Source organism: Fusarium oxysporum, chromosome 2 (genome assembly GCF_000149955.1).
Source record: "Fusarium oxysporum f. sp. lycopersici 4287 chromosome 2, whole genome shotgun sequence".
Taxonomy (NCBI): domain Eukaryota; kingdom Fungi; phylum Ascomycota; class Sordariomycetes; order Hypocreales; family Nectriaceae; genus Fusarium; species Fusarium oxysporum.
Window position 1 is genome coordinate 3,793,707 of NC_030987.1, and position 25,166 is coordinate 3,818,872.

A 25,166-nucleotide genomic window follows, 5' to 3' on the forward strand; every position below is an offset into this window, starting at 1 on the left:
CAAGAGAGAAATACAGGACATAAACGTTCACCGACCAACGGTTGGACTCACCTGACGGCCCAACGGGCTTGGTATCGGTTGATATCGGGAGAAGGAGGATTTTAGGTATGAGATTGCAGTACCAAGTTTAAATTGCCCCCTTTTTTTATTTTTAATTTTTCTTCTACAAATCATTTCAATAACAAGAGCTAAAGGGGGATATTTAGGACGTGAGAGGGTGTGATGGAAGCAGCCAGGTCGTCATGGGAGCCTCATTTAGGGCTGGGAATGCCAAAATAAGAATGGGAAATGGCTGAGCTAGATACCATAGACTCAGCCTGTGCCGTAGGCCTCAATTGTAGATAAGACGTGAGCTGTCAATACGAAAAGATCTTGAAGTTGAGCTGAGATCGGAATTGTCGGGCGTAATATAGTTGAGACTTGGAGCTAAACTTTGATTTCTTGACAATAGCGTCTTTTTGGCGTTGTTTCAACTGATATCATGGTTTACGTTTTGATCCTACTTGACAGCAAACTGGTTGATATCATGGAGTGGCCATTCTCTGTTGACGACAGTCAATGAAGTCACTTGTGATTAATGAGATATTGAGTGATAGATGCTGTTATTTGCATCACCCTCCGTTCCAAGACGGGATTTGCACTGGACTAACTCAGTTCTGCAACTGATAGGTTTTAGACATTGGAATCCACTCCCACGCTAATTTCAAAGACATTTTTTGCTCTACCGGCGGTACTTGTCTCTTGGAAGCAAAAGAGGGAACGGTGATGTATTTTGGTGTCTTGGCCTTTTAGCGCCTGTACCTCAAGTCAAAGCCAAGTTCCCAACGTGATATGCATGCTATGATGCAGCGGCAGTTCCCCCCTAAGCGCGGCTTTGAAACCCCTTCTCAATGCTACAGTACGGCACAGTACAGCAGCGTATTTGGTATCGGTCGGCATCTGGGACATCTCATCCGGAAGGTCGTGTCCTTGTTAGCCTCTTGAGATGACTTGGTCTGTTTGGTTCAGTCATGAACCCTGTTCATTTGCTAAAAAAGCAAACTACCTCAGAAGAGAGATGCCGATGTTGATCACTTTGTCTGTGCCTGTGATTGCTGCAAGGACTTGTTTTGCTCTCTTGAGTATGTGTACCACTGATATCATGATTTGTTACAGATTTCTTTGTCAGTTCTTTTCTCGAGTGGTGCAACAGTGTCTTTTTCTTTCTATTTTCAACTCGAGATATCGTCATCACAGAAACAAGGCGGACTCGTCCTTTGCTGTGCCTCAAAGGTGCTGCTGTTGATCATCCATCCTCGTCTATAAAAAGCAAGTTGATGATGATGGTCACCGAAAGAACCTAGGACTTTATGTTGGTTCATATTCAGGCAGAAATACATTTTTGGTGTCTCTCCTTTGCATTGCATTTGCTTCTCCTGGTGATACCCACCCCTAATCCTTACCCTACCCTGACCCTAGAGTTGCTTTGACTCTGCTTTTTCTGCCTCAGACTCATCAGATGCTCAGATCTAATTTTGATCTGGGGTAATAGAATTGGGAAGTTGCCGGCATTTCCACCGGGGCCCTCGGCACCCTTTTTCTCTCCTCTCCACTGAGTCCACTCCACGGATCTTATCACCTCTAATGTACGGCTACTGCATTGTACCCTGCTATTCTTTTCCTCCGTGATAGGTTCATCACTTGAATTAGAAGGCCTAACGCAGCTTACCAACACCGTAAACCGGGTTCTTGTATTTTAATCTATTATCTGATTGGGCCCGGCATTTGGGGGATCACTGCACTGTGTAAGAAGACAAGTGTGCTATGAGACCTCTCGAGAGACCTTAGTAGCCTGCCAATTTACGCCCAGACGCTATCACCCATCACCGGAAAGAGCCCCCCCCACTACACTACACTACACTACACTACACGGCGAGAACCACCACAAGCATCCATAACCCCCATCCATCCACTCCACCACTGTCCGACCTGGTTACCACATATAGTTATCCTATCTTTGACCTCTCTTTTCGTCTAAATTCAACTTGACCCTAACAAGCTACTGTGCTTTACTTTACTCTCTGTTGGCCTCGGTACTTTGGTGACTTATCTCCTCCAGTATCTCCGGCATCCGTGCTGCGCTGCCCTTCCTCGGCCCTTTCTCGTTCCTCACCAAATCACTTCACTACAAACTTGGACACTTTTGGGAAATCATCATCTACTACAATCGAACCAACTGAACCCCTCTTTCTTCCCCGCGGCCAGAGGTAGATGATCCATCTGTCTGTCTCTTTGGCTATAAAAAGAACCCAAGGGAGATAAACCAGACAATATCTATTATAAGAGACAGCAGGTCAACTCAGACAGCATATCCTAAGCTCACTGTTCACCTCGCAGATGGGCAAGACAAAGCACCGAGCACAAGTTCGTCATCTAGACCTGGCCCGCAGTTGAAGTGAGTCCCTGTCGCCGGCCATACTTCAACCCACAAGGGGACCAAGAACAGACCAGACCAGGCAAGCTCTCGCTCCGACGGCCCAGTTGAATTGGCAAACCGCCGACTCTTGAGTTACACAAGCATGTTTCAGTTGCTCCATTACTTGCCTCCAGAAGCTTCCCCATAAGTCAACTGATAGACTGCTCCCAAGCCCTGGGCCGCTGTCTTGCTCTACGCTCTGCCTTCTCTTCTGGCTTCCTCTTCCGCAATCCTTGACCGAACTACAGTACATCATTTCTTCTCCCCCTTGAGTCAATCTCATTGTATGCAACCTCCCGTTTTCTACTCCCGATATCCCCAGTCATATTTCTGCCACCATTTACATCTCTCGTCCCAATCTGTAATTCCGTTCCATTCGCCATTTTCTTTTCCTGATCGATTTGACTCTAACTTCTAGCCAACAGTCCTAAGACCACTTCAGTCGGCATTCCATTGTTCGTTCCTCTGCAAAATACAACTAGTGCCGTTCGATAATATGGCTTAAGATTCAAGCTTGAACCACAGACCTTCACACTCATCAACGTCATGTAAGATTGCCACTCAACATAGAGATTTTTGCGGATCGAGAATTATTTGGAACCTGTGTACTGTGTTTCCTCCCCTCATCATGGATCAAGAAACTGGATCGTCGTCTACGTCTGCGAACCAAAAGGCCCCTGCAAACTCCAACCAGCAGGATGAGTCAAGAGAAGAGACAGATCGCAAAAGGAATAATATTCGCAAAAGGACAAAGACCGGATGTTTAAGTGAGTTGATCGATCTCCCCCTTGTAAGTGTGACTCGAGAACAATGATACTAATGCAAGCTTGACAACAGCTTGTCGCAAGCGTCGAATAAAATGTGACGAAGGAAGGCCGATATGCAACAACTGTATCAAATCCAAACGCCATTGCGAGGGCTACAACCAACGTGTTATCTTCAAGGACCCTATGGGTGCGATACAAGGAGGCCCTTTTGGACCTGCTTATTATCCTCCTGGATCTACGCACCTGGTCCCCCACTTACAAGCGAAGACCTCTCAGGGCCCATTGCCCATAATTGCTCCTAAGCCACCTTCCTTTGGCTATCATGGACACCAACCGGCACCCTACGGGCATTATATTCATGGACAAGAAACCATGCCCCCAAATCCCTACGATTTCAACGCCCCATCAATGCCTCATCCATATCACCAACCGAACGGTATGATGCCTCCTGAGCCTCCGATGGGATATCCTAGGCCGCCCCCGGACGCTCGACAACACTATGAGGGACCTCCTCTCAACGGACAAGAAAGTCTCCCCTACGCGGGTAGTAGCCAGCGGGAACCTGTTGCCATCAAGAGAGAAAGGATGGAGGAGCTGAACCACAGAATACCTGAACCCGACTTCGACTATGACGACTATGAAATGCCGGAGGATGATGCTTCGATGGGTGAATCAGACGATGAGGTTCAAGATCCTCGGCAAGTTCTTGGACCTGTCATGAAGCAGTTTAATGGAACGTGGGACACAAACGGCACACGAGTCCGAACCTTTTCGACATTTGCTCAGTGCAATATTCTCTCTGATTATACAGCTACAGCTCGGATAACGGAACTCAAGGACCCTGCAATGTTGCAAATCTTCATGCACTTTATCCAAGTTACCGGCCCAAGCATGTCATTGTATGAAAGGCATCCTTTTGATCATACTGGCGAGAACTCTTTCGACCCTACCCCGAAAGGGGCTAATAATCTTTGGAGTTGTAAGTCACATATCCTCCATGACAGCATTGATATCTGTTATTAATTATTACCAAGACACCTTCCCCGTCATATCTTTGAACCACCCCGCGTTGCTTCACTCTATGCTTGCCTTGGGCGCCTTGCAAATTGCAAAGCTGCAAAACATACCGGCTACAGCTGCAATGAAACACTATCACTTGGCAATTCGCCGAATAGCTCGAAACGTCAACACACCCCTCAGACGAACACAACCTGCAACAGTAGCCGCGACACTGTTGTTGTCGTATTTTGAGGTTTGGTCTTCGGATCATACCAAATGGTGTAATCATCTTCTTGGTGCCAGAATCTTGTTTAGCGAAATACCCCTTAGACAGATGTCAAGGAAATATTTGCCAGTCAAGCGTTACAAACAGGCAGAAAAAGACGCACAGAACCAGAATCAAATGGACAGCTTCTTCCCGGGTTTGAGTATCCCCTCTCAGAGCGAACTCATTGACCTGGATTACAGCCTGCTGCAGGCAATTTCGGGCCAGCATATAACGGCAGAGGACTATGGACTTGGGGCAAAACAACCAATAGACCTATCTCGGGCGGTGACCGATAGAGATATCGAGCACTACGAAAACATCCGAGATTTATTCTGGTGGTATTGCAAAATGGATGTGTATCAGAGCATGCTGGCAGGTACCAGACTCTTGTAAGCTCCCTTGACGTATTCTTTATTCGATCTTAAAGCTTACTGTTACAGCATGAACTACGAATCTTGGTCTCAGTGTCCTCCCAGGGCACCAATTTCGAAACTTGAAGCTATGTGAGTGAGATTCACCATATACACCCGATTGTTGCTAATGCGTGGTTCACAGATATGGATCGTATGATCATCTTATGCTTTTACTTGGCAGGCTTGCAGATTTTTCTTCAAAAGATATTTCAAGAAAACGAAAAGCAAGTCTCGCCAGGGGACCTCCTCCTGGAGCTGGTGGCAGTTCACCACCATCATTCCCTGGGATCGTTCCTACGGATGGAAAGTTCCACGTACCAAGAGGTTTTACACCACCCCGTGAGACATCGCCACAGAGTGACTCTACAGAGGATCACGATGCAGACGCGAGTTACCAGGCTGCCCTTGAGGAGTGGGAGTCCATCAAGCGGGGCTTCGAAGCATATGAAAGCAGCTTAGGACCAGAGTTTCAACCGCTCAAGCCAGAGTTCTCAGATAAACGAGACTCGCCATTCGGAATGACGATGCAATATCGGACGTTTTCTGTTGCTGGAATCTGGATGAACTTTTATATGGGCATGATAAATCTTGTTCGATGCCACCCTTCGATGCCCCCTGCGGCGATGCAAGCAGCTGGCATGTCAGCACGACAGACAGGTCCATATTCGAACAAACTGGGCCGAATAGCGGCTGGCTTGTCGGAAGACGTTTCACAGGCAACGGAGATCACAACTCTTGTCAGTGCTGCGTTCATCGAGAGTTGCTTCTGCCTTTTCGTAGCAGCGATTGAGGTATGTTTGCCAGCTACAGACCCTTGACAAGGCAGTTCACTAACACCTTCTTAGTATCAAGATGAGAAACAGCGGCATTGGGTGATACGTCACTTACGGGACATCACTCGATTGACAGGATGGCAATCAGCAGAACGTATTGCCACTGGATGCGAATCCTCTTGGATCAAGGCCGCGCAGCTTGGTCGTGGTCCTCCGTACCAGCGTGCCCCGGAGACCGAACCAGTGCCTGTCGCAAGGTGGCAGAACCCACGACAGATCGATCGATTCATACACGAAGTCGAGACAGGCGAAGTTCGTCGTATCCAAATACCCAAGGCAGAACGGGCTTCGCTTGCGTTGGGCCTACTCAGTGTTGAGCGAGATCTCGAATTTCTTGATCTTAAGGATGACAATTGAAGCAATGTATAGCATGAACTGGCTTGTTATATACTATGGATATTTAAGTTTCTGGGACTTTTTATAATGCAGCGTATGCTCTGCTCCTTGATTAGTGCCTTGAATATCAAGTTCAGGTATCATTTAGCGATCTGGAAAATCGGGAAAAAAAGGGATGGAAGCAATATTCACGAAATTCGTTCAACCTGAAGAAACGTTGGAAGTCTGGCGGAACCGCAGTTGGCGAGTGCCCCTACTACATTAATGATACATAATTCTGGCCCCCTTCTTGTGAGGCCCTCGATGTTTTCGTCAAAACCTCTGTGAAAACATCGCCTGATGAGCTAGGTTGTGGTGGTTTGTGTGCTCGTCAATAACCCGAAAGTGGGTTTCTCTTGTGTCTATTCGTAATTTCTCTTGATTCATGAGTTAAATCCTTAGTTGGCTGGCAGTCGCTCCACGACTGTGGCCATCTCCTCATCTGTGTATATTCTGAAGCCCTTCTCCTTGGTTACGCTGGCCAACTGCACGTTCTTGGCATCAAGCTTCTCCTCCATGACCTGCTTCAATGTCTTTAGAACAAGGGTCTCTGCGTCTGTGAGCGTCAAAGACTATGAAAATGTCAGCTTTGCTGCCTCTAAACTGCTGTAGCTTTGTAAATGTACCTTGTGGTATTCGTTCTGTAGCTCAGCCTGAGCGCCTTCGGAACCAGAGCCAATAGCCTTGGCATCGTAGCGGTAAAAGGTACCACTGGGCTCAGCGTGGAACAGTTGAGGACCATCCTCATCAAAGCCAGCAATGAGCAGAGCCACACCAAAGGGACGACTCATGATAGTCTCCTCACCATCAGCACCCTCACCGAAGCGCAGAGCAAGATCGCAGATGGCCTGGGTGCAGCTCTCGACACGGAGGGGCTCGTTGTAGTTGAAGGCGTGGGACTGGCTCTCGACACGGGCGTGCTCGACCATGGAGCGGGCATCGGCCTGGAGACCTGACATGGCGCAGCCAATGTGGCGGTCGATCTCGACGATCTTCTCGACGGAGGAGGTCTCGAGGAGGGTCGAGGTGACGCGCTTCTCGACGCCGAGGATAACACCCTCGGATGTGGCTACGCCGATGGCCGTGGAGCCGAGCTTGATGGCCTCGAGAGAGTATTCGACCTGGAAGAGACGACCTTCGGGGGAGAAGGTGTTGATGCCTCGGTCTGGCGCAGATGTTAGTTGACGTTCTGAGTATGGAGAGCATTCAGCTTCAGGGGGAAAAGGTGGACATGCCGTATTCAGATCTTGCCATAAACATCTTGGCGGTTTGTGTGTAGTGGTGATAGCTAGGCTAGAGAAGGGCGGAAGATTTCCTGGTATATGAAGAGACCGAGTTCGTGAATAGAAGTATCCAAGTGGATATGACGAGTTGAATTCGTGGGCGAGAAGTCGAATTGCCTGCTGAGTAGTCGAGAGTGGGAAGGCTGAAGGAGAGAGCAAGTCAATGGATGATGGGAGTGAGGATGTGAGCTCTGGTGGAGTTGCAGGCAAGCAGTCCGCCTACGTAGCCGCGCTGCACACTAACGTTTGAAGCTGGAGCCTTCTGTAATTGCTTAGCCACAGTTTCACCGCCACAATTCGACATGACGATAATAGAGGGCTACTAGGTATGGTATAGCTACGATCTATATCTTAGCAAATCTATTTCTGGTTATAGCTGTTAGACTGCTATTATGATTGCTTGATAAAAAGACAGAATACTTATTTTAAATAGTTTCCAAGCATAACAGCCTGCTCTTACATATTCTGTATTGTTTAGGTAGCTGTATGTACCCCACGTCGCGTCGGAACTCGTCGCGCAATTCGATTGGGCACAAACACTTACAGCTCCCCCAAATCAACAACCTCTAGCTACTAGACCTGAGCCGACTACAACTACAACCACAACCAAACTCTCTACCACAACCTTCATAAGAGAAACCTCACCCAAAGTTTCTCTTTTCAGATGTAGCCCGGCCATACAATGGCTTCCGGCGCACCACGAGCATCGGGCCGAACCAGCGCCAACGATTATCGCGAAGAAAGGCCCCGCGTATCGACCAACCTCAAGGGCGAGCGCTCCGATTCTCGCAAGGGTCCTCCTTCGACGACCCAGTCCACTTTCTCAAATGTTCATAAACGATCTGCTTCAGGGAACCCGAGGGCATCGAGCCGCAACGAGGAGGAGCGGCGTTTTGAGGCGAGGAGGGTGACGGAGCGTACTTTTGAAGCCCACCTTGAGCGTGCAGTCCCAAGAAATACAAGTCCAGAACGATCACATCGAAGAAACGCTCCTTCAGAGAGTAGGGCTACATCCAAGGCACCTAGACACGACACTCCTGAAGCTCGGCAGTCGAGAGCCGAGACTCCACTGGGTCTGTCTCTACTCTCCAAATCAGCCTCAAGGCCCCGAAACTGACAATCTGAAGCACCATGGAACCCCGAAGTAACTCTCCTACCGCATACAACAGCTCCTCTAGCCTCACGAATATCAATACCTCCTCTAGCGTCGACCGTACCTCAAGCTCCTCAACCGAAACCTCTAGGCGAACTAAGCTTGGAGCTCCAAGAAGCCGCTATAGTGGAGGATCTACTCTTTGTATTCATGGGATATGAAGGACAGTATATCAGATTCGCCAAAGGGTATAACCCGAACGAAGAGAGAGACAGATTATCTGGACCGAGTTTCAGAACGTTACCTGGCCTTGACCCGAGTCTGCAGGACCTGACACAGTCAATGCTCAAGATGGCAACATATTATTCTGCCCTAGAAGCTTTTGTCGATGTCCAGAGCCGGGAAGAGTTTGGTGCAGTGAACCATGCTCTCTGCGCATCAATACGCAAGTTTCTGCATGACTATCTAGTCATGATTGCACAGCTCGAAACGCAGTTCCTCACTAGCGACACTTTCACAGTTCATGTGCTCAACATTCATACCATGTCCACAAGTCAGATGATGCTACAGCTGTACTCACTCGCTCATGAACTACTTAAAAAGAACGCTCTTCTCGACGACGAAACCGACGAATCTGAAGATAGTGCTGATGATTTTGAGAACATTCTCGAGACGCTTCGAGACGGAGGCGAGTTGGTACCAGGCAACATGACAGGCAAGAAGATTTGCAAAGGTGGCGTGGTCCTGGGTTTAATCACAAAACGTCTCGAATCTTTATCAGGTGACCCTTCAGCTCGAGCGTTGTTAACGACATTATTGCGGGACGCCAGCAAACCTTACATGGTTATGCTTAACGAATGGCTTCATCATGGTGGAATCCATGACCCTCATGCCGAGTTCCTCATCAAGGAACAAAAGAGCATTAAACGTGAGAGATTGGAACAAGATTACACTGATGAATATTGGGAGAGGAGATACACAATACGGGATCATGATGTTCCTCCACAACTCGAGGGTGTCAAGGACAAAGTTCTATTGGCGGGCAAGTATCTCAACGTTGTCCGCGAATGTGGTGGCGTCGATGTGAGCAAAGTCTCAAAAGACGTACCAGCCTCTTTCGACGACAACCGCTTCCTCGAAAACGTCAACAATGCTTACGCCCACGCCAACGAATCTCTCATGCAACTTCTCCTCACAGCTCACTCTCTACCTGCTCGTCTACGATCCCTCAAGCACTACTTCTTCCTCGATCCCTCAGACTACTTCTCCTATTTCCTCGAGCTGGGCGCCTCAGAGTTGCGCAAACCCGTCAAGTCTGTTAACACCGGCAAGCTGCAATCTTTACTGGATCTGGTCCTGCGTCAGCCCGGAAGTCTTGTCTCTCTTGATCCGTTCAAGGAGGATGTCAAGGTGGAAATGAATGAGATCGTTCTCACAAAGGCTCTGCAGCGTGTTGTTAACATCACGGGTATTGAGCAGGGAGAGGCGCTCCAGCCTGTTGCTAATCAGCCTATTGAGAATGATAAGAACGCTGTTGGCTTCACATCCCTGCAACTTGACTACTCCGTTCCTTTCCCTGTCTCGCTCGTCATCAGTCGAAAGACAGTATGGCGATACCAAGCTCTCTTCCGCTATCTCCTTTCACTCCGCTATCTTGAATCGCAACTCTCAACCACATGGCAAACACAGACTCGGGGTATTAGCTGGGCACACAAGGGTGCTTTGCGAAAACTTGAGATCTGGAAGCGACGTGTTTGGACACTTCGTGCCCGCATGTTGGTATTTGTACAACAACTCCTCTACTTTTGTACGGCTGAAGTCATCGAACCAAACTGGAACAAGTTCATGTCACGTCTAAAGACAAAGGATGAGCCTATGGACTCGAGTTTAGGAGTACCAACACGGACTGTCGATGAGTTGATGCAGGATCATGTCGACTTTTTGGATACATGCCTCAAGGAGTGCATGCTCACCAACAGCAAGCTTTTGAGGGTAAGACTTCCTCTTTTGCCAATTAATCCTTGTTCAATGACTAACTTCTCTTCCAGATCCATTCCAAACTCATGCAGACATGTACCATCTTCGCTGCCTACACAAACTGGCTCACTCGTGAGCTCGAAAAGTCAGACCCAGACCTATCAGGCAATAACAAGCCCCCAACCATGACAGCAGATCAATGGAAGCGATTCCAGATGACAAAGACGGTACAACGCGGCTCAACATCAGCTCATCATGACACCTCTGCTACCTCGGCTGGTAACGCTGAGGTAGATGCCCGTATTGACAATCTCTTTGAGATCATCCGTAAATGGGAGGGCAATTTCAGTCGACATCTGCAGATCTTGCTTGATGCACTGAACCATTATGCTGCTACTGAGACAGTAGTCCTGTTGAGTCTGTGTGCGCGCTTGAGCACTGCGAATCAGGGTACAGAGTATGCTGGACTACGGCAGGAGGACGAGTCAACCTAAACTATAAGACTTGCTAGACAAAAGGCGATGGCAAAGGGGCGTTATAGGGATCAGTAGATTAGGATCATTATCAAAATAAGATACCATCAAACAACTTTTCAACCCTGACATGCGCCTGATTTTTCTCGAGGTCAAAGATCTACTGAAAAACTTCATTGATTGTCTATATCATAAGGCCCCATATTCCCATTGATCTCCCACTGAAAAGCCTGTTTCCCCCAGGTACGCCATGCAGCAAATCCCAGGGTCGTATTTTGTAGTACCGCATGCCACTCAACGCTTGCCACCCCATCCCGTTCCCAGCCCATGATCCCATAATGCAATATAAGAAGAACAAACCATCTCGTGAGAGCCAGGTGTATAGCCTTGCCCGAGAACGAAGAACAAAAAAAGTAACACATCCCATGATGCCTGAGCGCTCACGCTCAGGATGATGCTACTCGAGCCCGAAACGACTCACTTCCAGTGAGTTGAGAAAAAGGCCTTGAGAGAAAATAACTAAGTAGATAAGGAAGAAAAGCACACCGAAAACTCCCGTCTCATGCGGTCATTAATGCTCCAGTACCCAACGGGACTGAGGCTTGTTCGTCACTCATTTGAAAAGACTACGCAGATCCATCAACTTTTGCCGAGCTGCCTCCGCCTTGTCTAAGCTCCTGTTTTGGCCATCCATGCTCAAGCTGGCAAGCTTCATCTTCTTCTCCTGAAGCTCCAGCATCTTCTCTTCAAAACTGTCCCGCATAATGTATCGAACGGTGCGGACAGGCCGCTTCTGCCCCAGCCGATGGACACGGTCGATAGCCTGAGCCTCGGCGGCTGGGTTGTATTGCGGTTCCATCACGTATACGCTGTTTCCAGCAGTCAAGTTCAGACCCAGACCACCGGCCATGATTGATACCAAGATCACATGGACAGTGCTGTCCTCGCGAAATCTGTCCATGGCGGTGGTTCTTTGTGTGCGGCTCATACTGCCGTCGAGCCTGGTGAACACGATCTCGTTGGCGTTGAGTGCAAGCTCAATGAGGTCCAGATGAGAAGTCCAGCCTGAGAAAACTACCGATTTGTACGGAGGTTCAGACGGGTTTGCCTCACTCGCTGCCTTGGACTTTAGGAGATCTTCGATCAAAGCGCGAGTCTTTGTATGCGGGCCGTCATACTTGTCGAAATTCTTGACAGCATTTCGTGACTTGGGCTTGGCTGGACCGTCATGCTCCGCGTCCACCTCCCTTCGGTGAAGCTGTACAAAAGCATGTCTCACGTAGGCATTGCAGACTGGACAATATCCACTGTTCTCGCCCTCTGGCATCAGAGCTTTGGCCCGTTCCTTAAACGTTTTGATGCAGTTTCGGCAAATGACATGGAAACAAGGCGTCATGAAACCCAGAATATCATCCTGACCTTCTGTTTCAATATTAGAGCTCTCGTTGGAGCTGATCCTCCTGCTGCATTGAATGCATGCGTCGTTGTTGGTCTCTTGCATCAATGTAAACATCTCGTGTGCTTTCTGATCGGAAAGTGCTGGCTTGTCGTCATCGTCATCATCATCAATGTCGATTGCCATCTCTGCCGACATTCCTTGCAATGTATCTAGGTCGGCGTCATTGAGTAAATCCTTTCCGTGCGCGCAGAGTAGTCGAAGTCGTAGAATTGCCTTGAGAATGTGGATGTAGGTATTACCGCCCAGTGCCTGGCCATTATTAGTTCCAGCGAGCACCTTGACTCGATCCTGCGCATTCTTTGCGAACAAGTCGTAGATACTGCGTTCCTCGGGACTGAAATCAAGTCTCACCACAAGGTCCTCTCGAGGAGGCAGGTCAATCTTGTCTTTCAATCGACGTAACGTGATTGTGTCTACGAGGATTCGGAGTTTGGGCACGATCTCAGGATCGCATGCCTTGAATGGCTCCACAATGTATCGAAGGAACTTGGATCGATCGTGGAATGGGTGCAGTCGAAGGAAGGCCAATAGGGCAGCAAGGTCGTCCAACCGGTTCTGCACGGGTGTACCGGTGACGGCCCAGCGTCGGTCTGCCTGCAGTCGACAGATGGCCTTGAACTGGAGAGTGCTGTGTTCACGAATCATGTGAGCTTCATCCAGCACAATCCTGAACCAGCCAATCTGTTCCAATGGATATTGGCCATCCTTCTTCTTTCGACGAGAACTGAGTTCATTCGATACAGAGCCATAGGTGGTAATCACGAGGTCGAAGTTTGCGAGTCTTGCAGGGTCCTTGATTCTGTTTGGGCCGTGATAAATGTGGTAGTCGAGAGCACCAGGTCGAATGTGTTGCTTGATCTGTTCCTCCCAGTTTGTTACCGTACTGAGAGGGCAGACAAGCAAGGTGGTCTTTGCGTTCCTCATCAACGGAGTCAAGGCAAGAGTCGGCTGCTGGGAGAGAACCTCGTGTTTTGTCGGTTTCTGCTCGGGCGCTTCTGGCTGGACAGGTGCTTGTCGTTCCCACTCATACGCAGCATCGGTGGATGTCGTGATCAAGGACAAAATGCTGAGCGTTTTACCAAGGCCCATCATGTCAGCCAGAATTCCTCCCCGAGTTTCCGCTGGTGGCCTGGCCTGGTTTTGACCAGTGATAACGTTGAAGTATATCCGCTGGCCAGCGGGGCCAAATTTGTCTTGCCAGAAGGAAACCATAGTCTTTTCATATGCCTGCGCCTCCCGGGGCTTTTCTCTGGTCATCATGAAGAACAATCCTTGCTTCTGATGCTTAAGCAGAGGCGTCAGGATATCCTGGCTAGGTTCCATCTCCGGCAAATCATCGTTTCGTGTGAGGGAATCGAAGACGCCCATAACTTCCGAACGAATCTCCTCCACGGTTCGGTTGTTGAAGGTGCTGGTGTAAGAGGCATTTTGCCCATCGTTTGTAGGCACAGTAGAATATACTTTTGGAGGTGGGGGACGATATTCGAGAACATGAGGGTTCTGAACACGAATTCCCTTCTGAACGAGATAAGGGGCCAGCAACTTCAGGCCAAACTTGCTCAGATGAGCTCCTACGTTCCTAGCGTACTTGATGGGCCCATACATGACGATGTCGAGGGTATAGGATCGTGAGGTGGGCTGGCCAGGCTCCTCGCCGGGCTTCTTTGGCTGCGGCGGGATTCGGCTGTCCGTTCTCAGGTGAATGTTTGAGTCGAGAAGAGGCGCAACGGCACGAGCACCTTGGTTTTCTACCAGACCAATGATCTGTCGTGTGTGGTCGTAGGCTTGTATCTTAAGCGATGTATCACCTACCTGCCGCTTGAGCACAACTTTGATTGCAGGTTGGTAGTTTGGACCCCAGACACTCTGTTGGGTGCCTGGCTTTGGCGAAGGGACTCGAGTGCAGCCCAATGAAGCCTTGATCATTCCGTAGCAAACCTCTTCCTCGCGGGGATCTTGAACGACTACGTCCTCGTCGTCATTTCCTGGTCGTGTTAGTAACATTGCATAAAGTGACTCTCGACGGGACTTACCACTAGTGAGATCAACTGTCATGGCTGGTGACGCAGTTGCACTATTGGCTTCTTTGCGTTTGTCTGTAACATATTGACCCAGAATTCCACTTCCGCCCTGTGCTGGAGGGGTCATAAAATTGTGAACCCCCTCGCTGTCTTCGGTTCTCCTTCGCTTTGGTTGAGGAACGACAGAGCGATGCTGAACATTATTCGCACGCTCAATGAAGTGGCCTGCACCATTGAAACCATTGGCATAACTACTGCCTGGAGTGGATGAGCGACTGGAGGGACCAGCAGATGGGGTGTCATTAGGACTGGAGAACTGAAAGACCATGGAGTTGTTGTGCATGTTCATGTTCATTTGAGGTCTGGGCTGCATTCTCTGAGCCGGGTGAGCATGATGGAGAGATGGAGAGAACTGGCCCTGCCCGGAGTTTACGAGGTTCGGAGTTGAAACAGCTCTCTGGTTCGGCTGAAGTAATGCAACTGGATTCCATGGTGGAACACCGTTTGCAGAGTGAGATGGTTGACCTGGATGAAGTTAGCTCTGATTCTGATTCATGAGATGGAACAGGATGAAATGGGAAGTTGTTGGTTGGGGAACTGGGAAGATATTGACTGGAGGAGAGGAATATACCATTTGTAGCCATCCTTTATGAAGGCCGCAGGTGGCAGGCGGCTACTTGCAGGATGCAGTTCAAGAAGGGTGTTGTGCGGGTTAGTTTCATGAGAAGAGGTACCGTTCTCATGAGAAGTAAGTACCTTATATAGAACTTGGGGGATGAGTGCTTTTGTTGTATCTGAAAGATAGCAGAAAATGGATAAAAGAGAGTGCAGAGTGCAGTGAAGAGATGTTTTAAACGAACACGTGCATGCACTCTCAGTTGAACGTGATTGAGATTGAGTTGAGTTGAATGTGAAGAGGCGAGACGATGCAAGGCGATGTGATGCGATGATAAGCCGCTGGCCTCGTTATCAAGGACGAGGGGCGAAGAAGGGAAAGAAGAGCTCCAGTTTGTAGAGAAGACAGAAGTTGGAGATAAATAGTTTAAAGAGTCAAAAATGACTCTTTTCAGTGACCAGACTCTAGAAGGAGAGTCAAGGTTAAAAAGTTGAAGCACCAAAAGATTGGATATTTGCTTGATCTTTTAGAGCGCTGAACTTGGGCTGTAGATTTGGAAGCACGTCCCCTGGATGGCGCGTGACAAAGCGTGACTTTCACCCTGGAGCTCTCCAGTGGAGGAGATGCAGTGGTCACGCAGCCAAAAGAGCCCACGCTGGGCGCCTAAAACTAAACCAAGATGGGTGAATGGTGCCCACCTTTTTTCCTCAACTGCGAGCACATGATCAAAAGACGGGAGGCAATCGAGGCTTTTTCCCTCTCAATTCTGACTACATCTACGGGCTGTTTATCAGATCTATCTCCTTATGGGCCAATAGCAGATCAAACTGCCAGTAACAGCCCAAGCTAGTCAAAAAGGTGGTCTCATAACACCAAGGAATAACACGTAATTCCTGATATACAGACTGAAGCTATCTCGATCCATCCCATCCCACGACTAACACGAATCAATCAATCACTCACTCTAGTGACTCTACCAACATTTGGGTTTCAAAGCTCGATACTAATTCTGCATGTGGCTGTTTTGATCCCCGATAACCTTAAAATAAATACGTTTAATCATGTGAAAGAGGCCCAAACACAAGCCATTGCTTACTCTCCATAACAACCTATATCCGTGTTCCCCGCCATCATCAGTCCGTGATGGATCGACATTCATGATACTGGCCGAATAAATAATTTCACGACTGTCTACCGGAGATTTCTTGGAACTAAAATGGTCTATTTGATCATTACAATAAGGCATAGATAGTATGCGGAATTATGATAGGATTATCAAGATTCTCCCACTATTGAACTAGCTGATCTGTTGTTTTAACAAATAACTAGCCTTGCCTGTATTGGATTCTTATTTCTACGTTTTGATAGAGAATTGAGGTTGAAATAGCACTTATAACAGAGTCAGTGAATAAAATCGAGGAATGCTCCCCCAAATGATGTATATCGACTGCGCCGCCACTAACAATTTACTGCACCTCAATTAACTAACTCGACCATGAAATTTTTGTGGATGAGCAAAGTGAAAGTGCCCCGCCATTCTGTTGGATCCCCCGCTGAACCTCCACGTCGGGCAAAGCCTCATCAGCCATTAATCAACCTCACTCCAAAGGCCTTCGCAACGAATCTAAAGGGCCTCTCTCTTGCACCGTTAATTGCACTTGTCGGTAACAAGCCAGGGTCGCCAAGTCGCCCTCGTCATCAGCAGCCATGGATATCACCAAATTCGTCGTCCAAGGCCGCGACCAGGCTCTCCTCTACGGCGATTACTCGACTTATCACAAGAGCTTGTCTAAGAAGCTGCTAAGCTGCCGCAAGAAGCTCAACATTGCGACTAAGAATCGCGGAAAGTTTCACGACCATGACAAGGTCACCGCAGAAAAGATCGCAGAGAACCATGAGTAGGCACATTCCGAGACTCGAAATCCAAAAACTAGCCTGACATGAAACCAGATATGTCCATCTACTTCTTCTTACAAGCGAGCGGGCGTGGGCTCAGACCATGAGCATGAAGTCCGGTCATACGAGCGATACCAAGGGAATCACGGGCCGAACTCGATCGCATATTGCCTCCCGTCTCACCAAGGCCACCCGTGCTGCCGACGAGCTTGTCGAAGCCCTCTCTCAGACCGACGTATCCGGCGCTTCCCAAACCGATATCCTCGAGGCAACCGCATACGCTTCTCTTATCCGTGGTACCGCTGCATTCGAAAAGCAGAGCTGGGAACCGAGTTTGCGCAACTATGCCACGGCACGTGTCATCTACAGTGCGCTTGCAACTGGAACCAATGGCGATTTATACAAGGACTTGCTCGCCGAAACCATCGATCCGTCTATCCGATACGCCGCCTACCAACTTCAGACACCTCGAACTGTCCCGATTCCCATCATTGCTCGAAAGGCGTTCCCTCAATCTGACTCGAACCTCGTCAAGCAGATCAACGATATCGACCCCACTATTCTCAAATCAGACGAAGCAAAGGCCAAGGATGGAATCGCCAGTGCTGAAGGCGCACCTAAGACCCTGACTTGGAGGTCTCGGGAGGTCAACATCGAAGATGCGCAAATTGCAATGGCGTGGGGTGCTGTACTCGCTGCGAAGGATCGATTGGCCAAGGATCTTGCTGAACCCAAGGGACGAGGACCTTATGAACTTGCTGGCGCTTATGACGAAATTCTCATGCTCAGCCAGGATGCTGTTGATGCCACCAAGCAGGCAATTGATGAGATGAGGGCCGAGGGTGTTGAACAAGGCGATGCCAGGATGCAGAGTCTGCAAATCACACGTACCGCCGTCAACTTCGAAACCATCAGCTGGAGAATTGGTCGCAGCAGGGTTTTGACAGGAGAACACGACGGTGCCCCTGAGGAGTACAATGTGTTGAGGAAACGAAAGGGCAAGCCAGCCCCAGAAGCAGTCAAGCCTGTAAAGGAGATTCCTACGGGCAAGAAGCTGGCTAAGCTGAAGGAGAAGGTTGCTCTGTATGACGGTATTCTGCAGAACATTGAGTCTATCACAGAACTTCCTGGTGTGGCTAACGATCAGGGGTTGGCTGAACAAATTGCCGCCTACGTGAAGTACTTCGAAGCTCTCAAGTAAGTCACAACCTTAACCTAGCATTTGCTTGTTTTCTAACAAAACTTTAGGGCTCTGGCAATCGCTCGTTCACATGCCATCTCCAGCAACCTGGCTGCTGCTCTAGCTCTCATCAACCACGCAGACGGTCTTGTCGAGGAGTCTCAGTCAAGCATCTCATCTTCTGATGGATCATCAAACCGCACTCCCCTCAATCTGACCGTGTCCGCCGAAGATGCCGAGTATCTCCAAACTCTTCTCAACGGCGAGCTTCAACGTCACCGAGCTATTGTTCACGCCGACGCCCTCCGCAAGAACCACAAGCTGAGCGCCTCGGATGCCGTGAAGCAGCCTCTTATAGGAAGTCTGCATCAGTACCCCGTTGGTGGCGTTAATCTGTCGCACGTCGTCGAATTCCCCCCTAAGCTTGCCACCATCCCTGTGAAGCCTATCTTCCTTGACGTGGCATGGAACTACATCGATTATCCCAACAAGGTGCCTAAGCAGCAACAGCAACAACAAGCAGCAGCAGCAGCAGCGCCTTCTCAGGCGGATACCCCTGAGAGGACAGAATCACCAGCTCCAGCGAAGAGAGGATGGTTCGGTTTCGGAAGATCATAGTCAAATATATTCTGCAAAGCGATTTATTGAGGTCGCGTCGATTCCTTAGCACGTTTTCCAGATGTCTTATCCACTTTTATTAATGGCCGAATTCGTTGTGAAATGTCTTATATATCCATCCCTGTTCCTTGTTGTCGACTGGTTGCTTGGTCTCATTCTACTCCATTCCTGTACAAGACAGGACCTTGCTTCCTCGCCGTAGCTTGCTTCGTGACTGATGGAACCTTGTTTATTTACTGTTGATAATCTCGTGATACTCGTAGTGATACTTTCATCTTCCCGTTTTCAACTTCAACTGCGCTTCACCTTCAATCGTGATCGCAAGATGCTTGTTGGGCCTCTACACCAAGCGGTCCAAGCTCTCTGATTTTTGTTAGCCTCACATTCATTTTTCACTCAGGCTCACATTCTGTTGTCTTTGTTCTTTCTTTTTTTTGTACTCACTCTCATTAACTATTAAAACCTGCGCATGATGGACGAAGACCCAGCGTTGGAAACACCATCGCGAGGCTGGCATCCCAAGCACACCTCGATACATCCTTATCCAGCGACAATCATCGCCCTAATAATCGTTCTCGCCGTCGTATCTCTCTTCGTATCAATCCTCCGGCAACTCCTTGAGCGTCGCCTTTCCCAACGCCGCGGCTGGTTTCTCAACACCACATATCCCCCGCCCTCACCAACACCATCGTCATCAGTCGGAAGCAGCAGAAGCAGCAGAAGAAGCAAAAAGAAAACAAACGAACAAAAGGTGAGACCAGTCTCTGAGGTCGAGATCGAATCTCGACAGCTTCTGTTTGCGGATACTGCTTTCCGAGGCGAACGAGTACCGCTCCAGAATCCTAATGAGCGTGGGTCTTTATACGATACTTTCCTGTTGCCAGCACCACATGCATCAAGGTTAAAGCCTGCGCGTTCGATGATGGAGTTAAACGGAGGGAGTCCACTAGAGAGTGTGGGGGGTAAAGAGGGACAGAAGAAGGCGAAAACGATTCACTGGCACGGTGTAAACAGACTTAATACTGCTTGGGGATGGATGTCATGATATATCACGATCATCAATCTTTCATTGAATATCAACATATTTAACACAATCATAATCATGAGCAAAGGAACATGCGTACATAAAACATCAAGTCATATTGAGTACCATGAAGGTAAACATGTTTTGAGGGGGGATGTGTGATTAGTCTACCTATAGGCAAGTCATGATACAGATATACAACATGATCCCCCATTCCGTGACATCATCTCAAAAAAAAACAACCAAAGATCTCTCTCAATAGAGGTTTTAAAGCTCCAACGCCAGATCCGCCAACCCTGAAACATGATATGGGTAAAAAGTGTAAAAGCGGCTAGGCGGGATATGAATACAGTGAAATACAGGACAGGTGAGAGATCTGAGCCGCACAGATCTCTCATCCTCAGATATTGTAACAAGTTTTTATAACACAGAATCAAGACTCTTAAGGCTTGTTCTCATCCTTCTTCTCACCCTCCTGAGACTGCTCAGAAGAGGAAGACTGCTCGCCGCTGCTCTCGTTGCGGGCCTTGTGCATCTTGTCGAAGAGGTTCAAGCTGGCAACCTGGAGCTCATCGGTCTTCTCCTTGATCTCAGCGGCGGTGGCGGTGCCTTCACCAGAGAGGTTTTTGGCGACGAACTCACGGAGAGTGGTGATCTTCTCCTTGATGGAGTCGGCCTCAGTCTTGTCGAGCTTGTCAGCATACTCGTTAAGAGCACGCTCGGTATCGTTCAGGACGCTGTCAGCACGGTTGGCAGCCTCGATAGCACCCTTGCGCTCTTTGTCGGCCTCAGCGTACTTCTCGGAGTCCTCAACCATCTGCTCAATCTCGCTCTCAGAGAGACCGGAACCGGAAGCAATGGTGATGGACTGATCCTTGTTGGTGGACTTGTCCTTGGCGTGAACGTGGACGATGGAGTCAGCATCAATGTCGAAGGTAACCTCGACCTGAGGGACACCACGGTGGGCAGGGGGGATACCAACAAGCTGGAAGTTTCCGAGAAGCTTGTTATCCTTGACGAGCTCACGCTCACCCTGGTAGACCTTGATCTCGACGGCAGTCTGGAAGTCGGCTGCGGTGGAGAAGACCTGGGACTTCTTGGTGGGGATAGTGGTGTTTCGGTTGATCAGACGGGTGAAGACACCACCGAGGGTCTCAATACCGAGGGACAGAGGTGTAACATCGAGGAGGAGGAGATCCTTGACCTCACCAGAAAGGACAGCACCCTGAATAGCAGCACCAATGGCAACAGCCTCATCGGGGTTGACGGACTTGGCGGGGTCGCGGCCGAAAATGCTCTTGACGGACTCAGCAACCTTGGGCATACGGGTCATACCACCAACGAGGATGACCTCCTGGATCTCCTTAGCGGAGAGGCCAGCATCCTTGAGGGCCTTGCGGACGGGCTCGATGGTGCGGGTGATGAGAGGGTCAACCATCTTCTCAAGCTGAGCTCGGCTGAGCTTCATGTTGATGTGCTTGGGACCAGAGGAGTCGGCAGTGATGAAAGGAAGGTTGATATCGGTAGAGAGGGAAGAAGAAAGCTCGATCTTGGCCTTCTCAGCGGCCTCACGGATACGCTGGATAGCCATGCGGTCACCAGACAGGTCAATGCCAGAGGTCTTCTTGAAGTCCTGGACAAGGTGGCGGACGAGGTGGATATCGAAATCCTCACCACCAAGGTGGGTGTCACCGTTGGTGGACTTGACCTCGAAGACACCGTTCTGGATCTCGAGGATAGAGATATCGAAGGTACCACCACCAAGATCGTAAACAGCGACAACGCGGTCAGCCTCCTTCTCAAGACCGTAGGCAAGGGCGGCGGCAGTAGGCTCATTGACGACACGGAGAACGTTAAGACCGGCAATTTGACCGGCATCCTTGGTGCTCTGTCGCTGAGAGTCGTTGAAGTAGGCGGGGACGGTGACGACGGCGTTCTTGATGGGCTTGGAGAGGTAGGCCTCGGCGGTCTCCTTCATCTTGTTGAGGACGAAACCACCAATCTGAGAGGGAGAGTAGTTCTGGCCACGAGCAGCGACCCAGGCGTCGCCGTTGGTGTGCTGAACGATCTTGTAAGGGACCTCCTTGATATCACGCTGAACCTCAGCATCCTTGAACTTGCGTCCTATTAATCGCTTGGTAGCGAAGAGGGTGTTCTCTGGGTTGACGACGGCCTGACGCTTGGCAGCGACACCGACAAGTCGCTCGCCATCCTCGGCGAAAGCAACAACTGAAGGAGTGGTTCGGGCACCTAATTGAGCAATGTTTAGTGGTTGTCCGTGAGACGAATTGGCATGTAAAACCAACCTTCCGAGTTTTCAATGATGCGGGGGACCTTGCCCTCCATGATGGCGACGGCAGAGTTGGTGGTACCAAGATCGATACCGATCACGGCACCCTGGACCTTGCCCTCAGACTCAGTGGACTCATAGCGAGCGAACTTGGCAGCCAGAGGAGATCGGGTGAAAGCAGCCGAGCGAGCGGCGAGAGGGGAAGCTCGGGGAAGCTGATGCGATGGTCAGTACAATGTAGGATGAAGCGATTGCGGTGTAAGAGAAAGACTTACAGCCCTCGACAAGCGCGAAGCCAGCATTTTGATTATGGGTATATGGGTATAGAGTACAGGAAAAGAAAAAGGATGAAGGCGCAAGTCGGAGAGTAGATGGGAGGAGGTGGTGTTTTAGAGGATTGAGTATGAATGGAGATGATGGAATCGAGAGGAACGAATTTTTTTACTCGAGAAAAGCTCTTTCCCCGGTCGGTCATAGAAGCCAAAGGAAAGAGGCAAGCACCGGGTTGTCTCCACTGAACCGGCTAGGTTCGGACCATGGTTATTCCTGTGGAGGCCCACTCCGAACCTACGTGAAGGATCTGTTAGAATCAACGGAATGGTTCCCGATAATGCATATCATGAAAGCCAATTAGCGAAAGAGGATCTAGAATATCTAACGACTATATGCGCTTGACTGTAACTTTGCACTATGCCTACCCGACCTCCTGCGCTCCTCAATTCATGATGCAAAATGCCGCCTCTTCTCTACGTTGTATCCCGAATATGCGGAGCCAATGGGGATCGGACGCAATGAGAAGACCCGCGCTGCACGCTAATGAGAAGTGCTCCTCTTCCCCCAGAAGATGGCTGAGAAAAGGTTCACCACACGTGATGAATGCTTCGGTGTTACCGGAAAAGTAACGGATTTGGCTCGGGCATGTCAAGAAGTTCATAACTCGGGGTCTTGCACGAAGCTGTCTGTCATACGCGAGTCAGCCAGTCTAAGGTAGTTTGGTACTGGTGTCATGATACGGAATGCATTCGGTAGGTATTATAGCTGCAGGGCTGATGACGGCATGGACAAGCTTATGAAAGTCAGTATTCGATGGCTTTACATGTCACCAGTTGACAGTTCCACTTCTTCAAACAAGGGCATAGTATACTCATAGACAGGAAATACTTCTCTGTTGTTGTTGTCGTCGTTTTCTTCATTGACCCTTCTCCATTGCCAGTAACCGCATTCTAATACTGAGTGGTGACGGGCAGTGATATAATTCATGATGTTTCATGGCCTGTGCGTATTCTCCATCAGAGACACCGAGAACTAGCTTCATCTAAGCAGAACCCTGGATTGAGATGTTTTTCATAGTTACACGACTCCCACTACTAACCGGTAGTAAATAATGATAGTCTGGTGTATCAAGGATATTCAAATATCTTCAAGTCAATTAAAAAAAAAAAAAAATCAATTTACCCAACACTGAATTGAGCTATACCTGATCTTGGTTGACCATTGAGCTTGGGTCGGTCCTGAAATTATCCCGTAAACCCTCGCCCATTAAATCAGATCAAGCCAGACGTCATTCGTGCATGCAACCTTCATAACCCACATCAGTAATCGCCCGACTCGGCCAACGACATTTCTTCTATTACGCTCCCATAACCGTCATTTCACATCGGAAAACAAATAAACAGCTCGATAATCTCACACTCCCCATCATCCGCAATCTGCCTGTCGCATTATTCGCCACAACCGTGCCGCTCGCGTTGCGCCCACTAGGCGCCGGGGAATTCGAGAGCTCGACAACTCAGACGCAGGACAAAACCTCATCGTATCGATATTCAACCACAGGGTAGCTCGCAATTCTCTGCATTGTCGCTCCCTTTGAGGGGCGGCGTGGTCCAAGATGGCGATAGATGAGAACGAGTATGGCGACCCTCATAGCCAACGAGCTTATCAATCATGCCCATTGCTTGTATCAATACTAACATCGTCCAGCATGTATCCGACCGATGCCCTCGTTTCGAAGCATGCGCGGAAACACTATCGTATCCCCGTGCGCTCGCAGTATGTCATAATCCATCTTGTTGTGGCGCCATCATGCTCATGATATCCAGACATTGGCAGTTACGGTCTCTCGTTAGCGCCGAGAAGCAGGACATCGTCTATTTTCCAGGTGGCAATGGCAGTAACCATGTCCAACGACTGAACACGACAACCCGAGAATGCGAAACTATCAAACTCCTCACATTTGCGCCTCGGTGCCTCGTCGCCGAGAAAGGATGGCTATGTTGTGGGAGTGAGAGTGGCGATTTCGTGGCAATTCGACTCGATGAAGGAAACGATGATGGCCATGGAATTCTATCAGAACTCGATCCAGACACTCGACTTAGCCTAGGACTCGACTCGTCCCGTGATGACCCTATACTCTCTCTTCTGAGCCGTGCGAGACGGAATAACAAAACCCTGATCGCGAAAAGTATGAAGTTAGCCAAAGACCGGGTAAACTGCATTACACTTTGGTTCCCGCCAACAAGCATGCCAGCACACGATAGGGCGTATAAAGAACCAGTGGCGGTATTGGCTAACAACGACCGCACTGTTACACTAGTGAGCCTTAACGATTTTGACCAGAAAGAGAAGACAGAGGCATTGGATATCATCACTTACCCAGACTTCGTGAACCGCGCACTCATCTCTCCAGACGGCCGACTTCTGATCGCCATTCTCGACGACCCATATCTGTATATCCATGAGAGAGTCAGCAGCGTTGCAGAATCTCCAGCGACGAGGTCAAGTGAAAGTCCTATATACCAATGGGAACAGACACAGAGAATACTTCTCAAGAGCCAAAAAAAAGACGACAGAACAGACAGCCGAGGAAGTTTTGCCGCCTGTTTCTCCGAATCCGGAGCATATCTCGCTGTTGGGACCCAACATGGCACCATCTCCATCTTCAACGCCGCACTTCTCGCAAATCCTAATGCCGACCCCCTTATTACAACTTTCCCGTCTTCACGGCCACACAGTGGCCCTGGTGCTATTCGAGATATGGCCTTCTGCCCCGGACCATTCGGGATGCTTGCGTGGACAGAGGACAGAGGCAATGTTGGTATTGCTGATATGAGGAGCAATTTTATGGTG

General features: G+C 49.2%; 8 protein-coding genes across 17 annotated transcripts in view; 5 read left to right on the top strand and 3 right to left on the bottom strand.

Annotated features, from left to right (window-relative positions):
* Positions 1-1,931: 1,931 nt before the first annotated feature.
* Positions 1,932-6,427, top strand: FOXG_08550 (uncharacterized protein). Of its 8 annotated transcripts, none has more exons than XM_018387538.1 (7): positions 1,932-2,739; positions 2,881-3,222; positions 3,293-4,201; positions 4,257-4,878; positions 4,930-4,992; positions 5,045-5,693; positions 5,748-6,427. In XM_018387538.1, exons 2-7 carry the CDS (start codon positions 3,084-3,086, stop codon positions 6,090-6,092), a joined length of 2,727 nt encoding a protein of 908 aa, XP_018245401.1. In that variant the 5' UTR covers positions 1,932-2,739; positions 2,881-3,083; the 3' UTR covers positions 6,093-6,427. The 8 variants fall into 8 exon arrangements, with proteins under 8 accessions (XP_018245401.1, XP_018245404.1, XP_018245405.1 ...); XM_018387537.1 differs by having other exon boundaries at positions 1,942-2,816; XM_018387539.1 differs by having other exon boundaries at positions 1,942-2,495; positions 5,748-6,386.
* On the bottom strand, positions 5,671-7,607 carry FOXG_08551 (proteasome component PUP2). Its single transcript, XM_018387545.1, has 3 exons — positions 7,346-7,607; positions 6,737-7,275; positions 5,671-6,682 (listed from the first exon to the last, which is right to left on the bottom strand). Exons 1-3 carry the CDS (start codon positions 7,368-7,370, stop codon positions 6,509-6,511), a joined length of 738 nt encoding a protein of 245 aa, XP_018245408.1. The 5' UTR covers positions 7,371-7,607; the 3' UTR covers positions 5,671-6,508.
* A 184-nt stretch (positions 7,608-7,791) lies between these two features.
* FOXG_08552 (uncharacterized protein) lies at positions 7,792-11,074 on the top strand. Of its 2 annotated transcripts, XM_018387546.1 has the most exons (3): positions 7,792-8,466; positions 8,521-10,478; positions 10,535-11,074. In XM_018387546.1, exons 1-3 carry the CDS (start codon positions 8,076-8,078, stop codon positions 10,955-10,957), a joined length of 2,772 nt encoding a protein of 923 aa, XP_018245409.1. In that variant the 5' UTR covers positions 7,792-8,075; the 3' UTR covers positions 10,958-11,074. The 2 variants fall into 2 exon arrangements, with proteins under 2 accessions (XP_018245409.1, XP_018245410.1); XM_018387547.1 differs by having other exon boundaries at positions 7,874-10,478.
* FOXG_08553 (uncharacterized protein) lies at positions 10,993-15,594 on the bottom strand. 2 transcript variants are annotated; one of them, XM_018387548.1, is made up of 3 exons: positions 15,048-15,594; positions 14,429-14,941; positions 10,993-14,380 (listed from the first exon to the last, which is right to left on the bottom strand). In XM_018387548.1, the coding sequence occupies exons 1-3, from the start codon at positions 15,058-15,060 to the stop codon at positions 11,550-11,552; spliced, it is 3,357 nt and encodes a 1,118-aa protein (XP_018245411.1). In that variant the 5' UTR covers positions 15,061-15,594; the 3' UTR covers positions 10,993-11,549. The 2 variants fall into 2 exon arrangements, with proteins under 2 accessions (XP_018245411.1, XP_018245412.1); XM_018387549.1 differs by lacking the exon at positions 15,048-15,594 and having other exon boundaries at positions 14,429-15,011.
* A 937-nt stretch (positions 15,595-16,531) lies between these two features.
* On the top strand, positions 16,532-18,826 carry FOXG_08554 (signal recognition particle subunit SRP68). Its single transcript, XM_018387550.1, has 3 exons — positions 16,532-16,930; positions 16,983-18,125; positions 18,177-18,826. Exons 1-3 carry the CDS (start codon positions 16,740-16,742, stop codon positions 18,724-18,726), a joined length of 1,884 nt encoding a protein of 627 aa, XP_018245413.1. The 5' UTR covers positions 16,532-16,739; the 3' UTR covers positions 18,727-18,826.
* On the bottom strand, positions 18,762-22,523 carry FOXG_08555 (hsp70-like protein). The gene is made up of 3 exons (XM_018387551.1): positions 22,316-22,523; positions 22,057-22,255; positions 18,762-22,000 (listed from the first exon to the last, which is right to left on the bottom strand). Exons 1-3 carry the CDS (start codon positions 22,340-22,342, stop codon positions 20,193-20,195), a joined length of 2,034 nt encoding a protein of 677 aa, XP_018245414.1. The 5' UTR covers positions 22,343-22,523; the 3' UTR covers positions 18,762-20,192.
* Positions 18,900-19,963, top strand: FOXG_19829 (uncharacterized protein). The gene has a single exon (XM_018400106.1). The coding sequence runs from the start codon at positions 19,196-19,198 to the stop codon at positions 19,769-19,771; it is 576 nt and encodes a 191-aa protein (XP_018245415.1). The 5' UTR covers positions 18,900-19,195; the 3' UTR covers positions 19,772-19,963.
* Positions 22,524-23,640: 1,117 nt separating the features above from the next.
* The window catches only part of FOXG_08556 (uncharacterized protein), a 2,780-nt gene continuing 1,254 nt past the window's right edge, over positions 23,641-25,166 (top strand). Inside the window, exons 1-3 of the mRNA XM_018387552.1 lie at positions 23,641-23,948; positions 24,021-24,089; positions 24,140-25,134. Coding sequence (XP_018245416.1) covers positions 23,929-23,948; positions 24,021-24,089; positions 24,140-25,134 — 1,084 coding nt within the window. The 5' untranslated portion in view covers positions 23,641-23,928. The remainder of the gene's footprint in view (positions 23,949-24,020; positions 24,090-24,139; positions 25,135-25,166) is intronic.